At 43.8% G+C, this 10,063-nt stretch overlaps 1 protein-coding gene across 3 annotated transcripts in view; it reads left to right on the top strand.

The window, feature by feature from the left end:
* nuf2 (UF2 component of NDC80 kinetochore complex) overlaps positions 1 to 9,325 on the top strand; it is a 29,872-nt gene extending 20,547 nt beyond the window's left edge. The window contains exons 7-13 of one of the 3 annotated variants that reach the window (XM_031810655.1): positions 2,599 to 2,672; positions 2,808 to 2,901; positions 3,020 to 3,082; positions 3,159 to 3,437; positions 6,079 to 6,254; positions 7,398 to 7,533; positions 8,894 to 9,325. In XM_031810655.1, the coding sequence (XP_031666515.1) occupies positions 2,599 to 2,672; positions 2,808 to 2,901; positions 3,020 to 3,082; positions 3,159 to 3,437; positions 6,079 to 6,254; positions 7,398 to 7,533; positions 8,894 to 9,001 (930 nt within the window). In that variant the 3' untranslated portion in view covers positions 9,002 to 9,325. The remainder of the gene's footprint in view (positions 1 to 2,598; positions 2,673 to 2,807; positions 2,902 to 3,019; positions 3,083 to 3,158; positions 3,438 to 6,078; positions 6,255 to 7,397; positions 7,534 to 8,893) is intronic. The other 2 variants (XM_031806606.1, XM_031816325.1) reach the window with 2 other exon arrangements.
* Positions 9,326 to 10,063: the final 738 nt, after the last annotated feature.

Below are 10,063 nucleotides of genomic sequence, written 5' to 3'. Positions count from 1 at the left end.
GATAGAGACATACCCCAAGCGACTTACAGCTGTAATCGCAAAGTATTAACTTAAGGGGGCTGAATAATTTTGCACGCCCAATTCTTCAGTTTTTGATTTGTTAAAAAAGTTTGAAATATCCAATAAATGTCGTTCCACTTCATGATTGTGTCCCACTTGTTGTTTCTTCACAAAAAAATACAGTTTTATATCTTTATGTTTGAAGCCTGAAATGTGGCAAAAGGTCGCAAAGTTCAAGGGGGCCGAATACTTTCGCAAGGCACTGTATCTATACATATATACACACACAAAAGCTGAGACTTCAATATTCCCAGTTAAGAAGTTTTAGGTTGTAGTTATTATTGAAATTATGACGCGATAACTATTTCTCTCTATACCATTTGTATTTCATATACTTATAGGCACTTATAAGTATATAAGGCATATAGGCAGTATTTCCAGCCTAATCTTGGGAGTTCATAGGCTTGAAGTCATACACAGCGCTGTGCTTCAAGCATTGCTAAGAGCTGCTGTTTGAATGAATGCTTACGAGCCTGCTGCTGCCTACCATCAGACTTAATTATAATATTAATTATAATTATAATTTAATAAACACACAGAAATACGAGCCATTGGTCATTAATATGGTCAAATCCGGAAGCTAACATTTCGGGGAAAAAATGCTTATTCTTTCAGTGAAATACGGAACCGTTCTGTATTTTATCGAATGGGTGGCAACTCTAAGTCTAAACATTGCTGTTACATTGCACAACCTTCAATGTTATGTAATAATTATGTAAAATTCTGGCAAATTAATTACAGGCTTTGTTAGGAATAAATGGCCTTTCAACAGTTCGTAACAAGCCAGGCGGCCCAAACTGCTGCATACACCCTGACTCTGCTTACACTGAACGCAAGAGATGTGACACAATTTCCCTAGTCAATATTGCCTGCTAACATGCATTTCTTTTAAAACCTCTTAGAGCGGAGATCCCGCTAGCGGGATCAAATTCGACAACATCCGGTGAAATCGGAGTGTGCCAAATTCAAAATACTAAATCATAATATTACACATTCATGAAAATACAAGTGTCATACATGATTATTTAGCTTAGAATCTTGGTAATCGAACTGCGTTGTCAGATTTCAAGAAGGCTTCATGGCGAAAGCATAGCATTCGATTGTCTGAGGACAGTGCCCCACAACAACATTCTTTTCAAACGAGCACAGGCGACACCAAATAGCGATAAAATGAATCACTTACTTTTGAAGAGCATCCTCTGCAATCCCAGGGGTCCCAGCTACACAGTGAATGGTTGTTTTGTTCGATAAAGTCCTTCTTTATATCCCAAAAACGCTGTTTAGTTGGCGCCATTGAATACAATAATCCAGTCCTTCAACATGCATACAAAGGATTCCAAAAAGTTTCTGAGTCAATGTTTTTTTTTTTAATCCTCATGTTGTCTAATATCTAAATAAATGTTCATATTTCAGACGGATATTACTATGTTCAATAGCAAAAAAAGAACAAAGAGCGCACCCACGTAAGACTTGGAACGACTACAAATAGTTCTTCATTTAAAAAAAAGAAAGAAACGAGAACCTTGTAAGAACCTTGTATAAAGACTGTTGACATCTACTGGAAGCCAAAGGAACTGCAATCTGGGAGGTGGAAATGAGATCTTTCAATAGCATTACATTGGAAGTCATTCTGAGCTCCCCAAAAAATTATTCCGGATTTATTTTCCTCTGGTTTTAGCCTGCGATATCAGTTATGTTATACTCCCAGACATTATTTTAACAGTTTTAGAAACTTTAGAGTGTTCTATCCAATTCTACCAAATATATGCATGGCCTAGCTTCTGGGCCTGAGTAACAGGCAGTTTACTTTGGGCACGTCAGACAGGCGGAAATTCAGGAAACTAGCCTTACTCGCAGAGGTTAACTACATATGCAGGTAAACCAAAAGGCATTGATGTTTATGGTTACATTTGTGCAACGATTGTGCTTTTTTCGCAAATGTGCTTTTGTTAAATCATCACTCGTTTGGCGAAGTTGAAGTAGGCTGTGATTCGACGATAAATTAACAGGTACCGCATTGATTATATGCAACGCAGGACAATCTCGTTAACCTAGTAATATCATCAACCATGTGTAGTTAACTAGCAATTATGTGAAGATTGATTGTTTTTTTTATAAGATAAGTTTAATGCTAGCTAGCAACTTGCCTTGGCTCATTGCCTTTTGACACTGCACTCGCGTAACAGGTGGTCAACCAGCCACACAGTCTCCTCGTGGATTGCAGTGTAATTGGCCATAACCGGTGTCCAAAAAGGCTGATTACGAATTGTTATGAAATCAGCCCTAATTAATCTGCTGACCTCTGGTACGGTAGGTTAGGGTGGTATATGGCACGGTATCGTAGTGTGAAGGGTACGGTAGCGTAGTGTGAAGGGTACGGTAGTGTTGTGTGAATGGTACTGTAGGGTATGGAGGGGTTGTGTGAAGGGCAGGGTACGGTAGGGTACTGTAATGTGCAGGGTATGGTAGTGTGAAGGGTACGGTAGGGTACAGTAGTGTGAAGGGTATGGTAACAGTACTGTGTTCTCGTTGTTTCAGAGAGAAGACATGGACAAGCTTCAGGCTTACTCACGAGGAACTAAAGACGCTCAGAAGAAAATGGACAAGCTGACGTAAGTGTTGAACGAGTGAAGGAGAGGATGCAGCCCTGGAAGATGAAACCATCTGTAGTGCATTAGACTATTGAGATGCAGCCCTGGAAGATGAAACGATCTGTTGTACTTCTGACCTCTGACTCCTCTCTCCAGTACCATCCCCCCAGAGCAGCAGGCTGAAGCGAGGGAATTGGACTCTGCTCTGTCTGACCTGCAGACCAACACCATGCACCAATACCAGGAAGTGGTAGGTACTGTACAGTACTCCACCAGGTCATATTCATTAGGTACCATACAGAACAAAAGACAACTGGGGAGGGACTATGTGGACTTGTTCAAGAAGAAACCTTTATGTTTCGTTTCAGAATGCTATCAATGAGAATATTGCAGAGTGGAAAACGGAGATGGCAGAGAAGTCCCAAAAATTGGTACGTTATGATCAAGCTGAAGAATGCTTTGAAATGTTAAAATGATTATCCTACGACTAAAATGTGTGTCTGTCAGACCCAGTTGAAGGTTGATGTGGCCACTCTAAAGGAGAACATTGGTAAGCTAAAGTCTCAGATCGTTGAGTCTCCTGAAGAGATGAAGATTCAGATGGAGAAGATGAAGGAAAACGTGAAGAACATCAAGCTGGCCATCGAGACGGCAGACGAGCGTCTGGTAGGGCTGCAGAGTAATGTCCAGGGTGTGACTCACAGCGAGGCTGACATCCAGCTGATATTTAAACTACTGCAGGACCTCCAGAGCTCCATGAACAAGACCCAACAGCACCAGGAAGAGGTTAGTACTGTTGTTGTTAGACCCAACAGCACCAGGAAGAGGTTAGTACTGTTGTTGTTAGACCCAACAGCACCAGGAAGAGGTTAGTATTGTTGTTGTTGTTAGACCCAACAGCACCAGGAAGAGGTTAGTACTGTTGTTGTTGTTAGACCCAACAGCACCAGGAAGAGGTTAGTACTGTTGTTGTTGTTGTTAGACCCAACAGCACCAGGAAGAGGTTAGTACTGTTGTTGTTGTTAGACCCAACAGCACCAGGAAGAGGTTAGTATTGTTGTTGTTAGACCCAACAGCACCAGGAAGAGTTTAGTACTGTTGTTGTTAGACCCAACAGCACCAGGAAGAGTTTAGTACTGTTGTTGTTGTTGTTAGACCCAACAGCACCAGGAAGATTTTAGTACTGTTGTTGTTGTTATTAGACCCAACAGCACCAGGAAGATTTTAGTACTGTTGTTGTTAGACCCAACAGCACCAGGAAGAGGTTAGTACTGTTGTTGTTGTTAGACCCAACAGCACCAGGAAGAGGTTAGTACTGTTGTTGTTGTTGTTGTTAGACCCAACAGCACCAGGAAGAGGTTAGAACTGTTGTTGTTAGACCCAACAGCACCAGGAAGAGGTTAGTACTGTTGTTGTTGTTGTTGTTAGACCCAACAGCACCAGGAAGAGGTTAGAACTGTTGTTAGACCCAACAGCACCAGGAAGAGGTTAGTACTGTTGTTGATGTTAGACCCAACAGCACCAGGAAGAGGTTAGAACTGTTGTTGTTAGACCCAACAGCACCAGGAAGAGGTTAGTACTGTTGTTGTTGTTGTTGTTAGACCCAACAGCACCAGGAAGAGGTTAGTACTGTTGTTGTTGTTGTTGTTAGACCCAACAGCACCAGGAAGAGGTTAGAACTGTTGTTGTTAGACCCAACAGCACCAGGAAGAGGTTAGTACTGTTGTTGATGTTAGACCCAACAGCACCAGGAAGAGGTTAGAACTGTTGTTGTTGTTAGACCCAACAGCACCAGGAAGAGGTTAGTACTGTTGTTGTTGTTGTTAGACCCAACAGCACCAGGAAGAGGTTAGAACTGTTGTTGTTAGACCCAACAGCACCAGGAAGAGGTTAGTACTGTTGTTGATGTTGTTGTTAGACCCAACAGCACCAGGAAGAGGTTAGTACTGCTGTTGTTGTTAGACCCAACAGCACCAGGAAGAGGTTAGTACTGTTGTTGTTAGACCCAACAGCACCAGGAAGAGGTTAGTACTGTTGTTGTTAGACCCAACAGCACCAGGAAGAGTTTAGTACTGTTGTTGTTGTTGTTAGACCCAACAGCACCAGGAAGATTTTAGTACTGTTGTTGTTAGACCCAACAGCACCAGGAAGAGGTTAGAACTGTTGTTGTTAGCCCCAACAGCACCAGGAAGAGGTTAGTACTGTTGTTGTTGTTGTTGTTGTTGTTAGCCCCAACAGCACCAGGAAAAGGTTAGTACTGTTGTTAGACCCAACAGCTCCAGTACCGCTGTGTTACTGTCCTACTGTGTTACTGTCCTACTGTGTTACTGTCCTACTGTGTTACTGTCCTACTGTTACTGTCCTACTGTTACTGTCCTACTGTGTTACTGTCCAACTGTGTTACTGTCCAACTGTGTTACTGTCCAACTGTGTTACTGTCCAACTGTGTTACTGCTTTACTGTGTTACTGTTCCTACTGTGTTACTGTCCAACTGTGTTACTGTCCTACTGTGTTACTGTCCAACTGTGTTACTGTCCTACTGTTACTGTCCTACTGTGTTACTGTCCTACTGTGTTACTGTCCAACTGTGTTACTGTCCTACTGTCCAACTGTGTTACTGTCCAACTGTGTTACTGCTTTACTGTGTTACTGTCCAACTGTTACTGTCCAACTGTGTTACTTTCCTACTGTGTTACTGTCCAACTGTGTTACTGCTTTACTGTGTTACTGTCCTACTGTGTTACTGTGTTACTGTCCAACTGTGTTACTGCTTTACTGTGTTACTGTGTTACTGTCCAACTGTTACTGTCCAACTGTGTTACTTTCCTACTGTGTTACTGTCCAACTGTGTTACTGCTTTACTGTGTTACTGTCCTACTGTTACTGTCCAACTGTGTTACTGTCCAACTGTGTTACTGTCCAACTGTGTTACTTTCCTACTGTGTTACTGCTTTACTGTGTTACTGTCCTACTGTGTTACTGTCCTACTGTGTTACTGTCCAACTGTGTTACTGCTTTACTGTGTTACTGTCCTACTGTTACTGTCCTACTGTGTTACTGTCCTACTGTTACTGTCCAACTGTGTTACTGTCCTACTGTGTTACTGCTTTACTGTGTTACTGTCCTACTGTTACTGTCCTACTGTTACTGTCCTACTGTTACTGTTCCTACTGTGTTACTGTCCTACTGTGTTACTGTCCTACTGTCCTACTGTGTTACTGCTTTACTGTGTTACTGTCCTACTGTGTTACTGTCCTACTGTGTTACTGTGTTACTGTTCCTACTGTGTTACTGTCCTACTGGGTACACAAACAAAAGAGCTTACATGAAGCATTGAGTAAATGTTATTAAACTTGGACCTCAAATGTAATGCTTTTGCCGTCTGAGGTGCAATAGGCTAAGGTGTGTGTGTGTGGGTGTGTGTAGGCCCAGGCTCTGGTGTGTGTGTATGAGGCACAGCAGAAGGAACTGAAGAACCATGGTGTGGAGGAGGGCCAGCTGAAGAGATCTTTAGGGATGAAGATGGACAAGGAGTCCAAACAACATATACGACGACAGAAGAAGAAGGAGATTAAGGATCAATACGTTGAGGATGTACTGGGGTAGGAGAGGGGAACGAGTAGGGGAGGAGAAGAGTAGATGAGGGAAGGGAGAAGAGTAGATGAGGGAAGGGAGAAGAGTAGATGAGGGAAGGGAGAAGAGTAGATGAGGGAAGGGAGAAGAGTAGATGAGGGAAGGGAGAAGAGTAGATGAGGGAAGGGAGAAGAGTAGATGAGGGAAGGGAGAAGAGTAGATGAGGGAAGGGAGAAGAGTAGATGAGGGAAGGGAGAAGAGTAGATGAGGGAAGGGAGAAGAGTAGATGAGGGAAGGGAGAAGAGTAGATGAGGGAAGGGAGAAGAGTAGATGAGGGGAGGAGAAGAGTAGATGAGGGAAGGGAGAAGAGTAGATGAGGGGAGGTGAAGCGGAGAAGAGTAGGGAGGGGAGGAGAAGAGTAGGGGAGGGAGGAGAAGTGAAGAGAAGAGTAGGGAGGGGGAGGGATGAGTGGAGGAGAAGAGTAGGGAGGGGAGGAGAAGAGTAGGGGAGGGAGGAGAAGTGAAGAGAAGAGTAGGGAGGGGGAGGGATGAGTGGAGGAGAAGAGTAGGGAGGGGAGGAGAAAAGAGTAGGGAGGGGGAGGGAAGAGTAGGGAGGGGTAGGAGAAGAGTGGGGAGGGTAGGAGAGGAGAAGAGTGGGGAGGGTAGGAGAGGAGAAGAGTGGGGAGGGTAGGAGAAGAGAAGAGTGGGGAGGGGAGGAGAAGAGTGGGTAGGGTAGGAGTAGAGGGGAGGGGAGGAGAAGAGTAGGGAGGGGTAGGAGAAGAGTAGGGAGGGGTAGGAGAAGAGTAGGGAGGGGTAGGAGAAGAGTAGGGAGGGGTAGGAGAAGATTAGGGAGGGGAGAAGAGTAGGGAAGGGAAGAGTAGAGAAGTGAGGAGAAGACTAGGGGGGAGGAGAAGAGTAGAGAGGGGAGGAGAGGAATACGGATGGGAGGAGAAGAGTAGAGGAGAAAAGAAGTAGAGGGGAGGAGAAGTGTGGGGGGGAGGAGAAGAGAAGAGTTGGGAGGGGTGGAGAAGAGTTGGGAGGGGTGGAGAACAGAAGAGAAGAGTAGGGAGGAGAAGAGAAGTGTGGAGAGGAGAAGGGAAGAGAATAGTAGGGAGGGGAGGAGAAGAGTAGGGGGGAGGAGTATGCTTAAATGAAATATGTGTGTCTCTATAGTCAGTGTGACAATGTTCACCAGAAGAGGGAGCAGATAGCGGACCAGATCCAGGAGAGAGACAGAGATTCTCAACACCTCCGCAGTCAGATGACCAACCTGAGGGACACCTGCAGTCAGGAGACTGAGAAAGCACAGGTAACACACCACAGGCACAACATAAATGTCTAGATTTTTTAAATATTTTTTATTTATTTCACCTTTATTTAACCAGGTAGGCTAGTTGAGAACACCTTTATTTAACCAGGTAGGCTAGTTGAGAACAAGTTCTCATTTGCAACTGCGACCTGGCCAAGATAAAGCATAGCAGTGTGAGCAGACAACAAAGAGTTACACATGGTCAATAACACAGTAGAAAACAAAGGGGGAGTCTATATACAATGTGTGCAAAAGGTATGAGGAGGTAGGCAAATAATTACAATTTTGCAGATTAACACTGGAGTGTTGAATGATCAGATGGTCATGTACAGGTGGAGATATTGGTGTGCAAAAGAGCAGAAAAGTAAATAAATAAAACCAGTATGGGGATGAGGTAGGTGAAAAAGGGTGGGCTATTTACCAATAGACTATGTACAGCTGCAGCGATCGGTTAGCTGCTCAGATAGCAGATGTTTGAAGTTGGTGAGGGAGATAAAAGTCTCCAACTTCAGCGATTTTTGCAATTCGTTCCAGTCACAGGCAGCAGAGTACTGGAACGAAAGGCGGCCAAATGAGGTGTTGGCTTTAGGGATGATCAGTGAGATACACCTGCTGGAGCGCGTGCTACGGATGGGTGTTGCCATCGTGACCAGTGAGCTGAGATAAGGCGGAGCTTTACCTAGCATGGACTTGTAGATGACCTGGAGCCAGTGGGTCTGGCGACGAATATGTAGCGAGGGCCAGCCGACTAGAGCATACAAGTCGCAGTGGTGGGTGGTATAAGGTGCTTTAGTGACAAAACGGATGGCACTGTGATAAACTGCATCCAGTTTGCTGAGTAGAGTGTTGGAAGCCATTTTGTAGATGACATCGCCGAAGTCGAGGATCGGTAGGAAATTCAGTTTTACTAGGGTAAGCTTGGCGGCGTGAGTGAAGGAGGCTTTGTTGCGGAATAGAAAGCCGACTCTTGATTTGATTTTCGATTGGAGATGTTTGATATGAGTCTGGAAGGAGATGACCAACCTGAGGAACACCCGCAGTCAGGAGACTGAGAAAGCACAGGTAACACACCACAGGCACAACATAAATGTCTAGATGACCAACCTGAGGAACACCCGCAGTCAGGAGACTGCGAGAGCTCAGGTACTGTATATCTACACACCTTACATGTATAATATCTATAGTGTGAGGTATGTAGTTAAACAGTGTAATATATATATATATAGTGTAATACATATATTGTATCTACACACCTTACAGGTTGGCAGGTCTGAATATGAATGCATTTTGCAACACAATTTTAAGTCCAAGTACACTGGTGCAATTGACACCTTTTCATATTTCTCTATATGGCCACCAGGACCTGTTTGATCGTCTGCTGGCAGCTCTGGATCACTTCCATAAACGCATACAGAACCACGTCGTCGAGGGCAACAACGACATCGTCAAGATGACTGCTAACTTCTAACCCAGTGTAGTTGACTTCTCCACATCTGTCATTAGTTTAGCTCTGCTAACTTCTAACCCAGTGTAGTTGACTTCTCCACATCTGTCATTAGTTTAGCTCAGCTCTGCTAACTTCTAACCCAGTGTAGTTGACTTCTCCACATCTGTCATTAGTTTAGCTCAGCTCTGCTAACTTCTAACCCAGTGTAGTTGACTTCTCCACATCTGTAATTAGTTTAGCTCTGCTAACTTCTAACCCAGTGTAGTTGACTCCTCTCCATGTCTTATTTTGGTAACATACAAACATGCAACTTTTATTTGTGAATAAAAATATCTATTCTCACTCTGCGGTGTCACCATCTGTTAATGTTTATTCATGTGACCACTTTTCAATTTTGTATATTAGACAAAACAATTGAATAGCATGACTATATAATTAGATGGTGCCGGAGGAGATAGCTGCTGTTTTACGGTCTCCAAACCAATTGTGCTATTGTGTTTTTTTGTGTAATTTGTAACTTATGTGTGCATTACTAGGACCTGAGAGGGTGGTACCCTCTCGGGTCCTGGAGCCGTACCGCCCTCTCAGGTCCTGGAACCCAAAAAGGGAGATATGGAGAACTAAAAGAGGGAAGTGGGAGTTTTAATTATTTTGCTAATAATGTGTGCCCCACCTGCCCTGAATGACGGGACGCCACTGCTGTTACCTATGGATTTTTACATTTTTTGGTTTCAAACCGTCCAGTTGGTGGCGGCAAAACACTTTTTTTTAGTGTAGCCCGCCATACAACCCACAGAAAAAGAAGAAGCAACAGAATCTTCCTGTTTTTCTGGTTTTATTTTGAGATTTGCTCCCTGCAATTATGTGTTTGTCCAGTTTTGAGGTGCGTCTGTACAAACTGGTGAGACATGAGAACACCTTTACAACTCTTCGATGCGGTCATATTCTGACAAGCAGCATCAAAAGACAACAGCTGGAGGGATATGTCAGATCTCATCAAATCAAAATCAATTTATATAGCCCTTCTTACATCAGCTGATATCTCAAAGGGCTGTACAGAAACCCAGCCTAAAATCCCAAACA

Source organism: Oncorhynchus kisutch, linkage group LG1 (genome assembly GCF_002021735.2).
Source record: "Oncorhynchus kisutch isolate 150728-3 linkage group LG1, Okis_V2, whole genome shotgun sequence".
NCBI lineage: Eukaryota > Metazoa > Chordata > Actinopteri > Salmoniformes > Salmonidae > Oncorhynchus > Oncorhynchus kisutch.
Note: the sequence above shows the minus strand (reverse complement) of the source record. Positions and strands in the feature narration are given on the sequence as shown.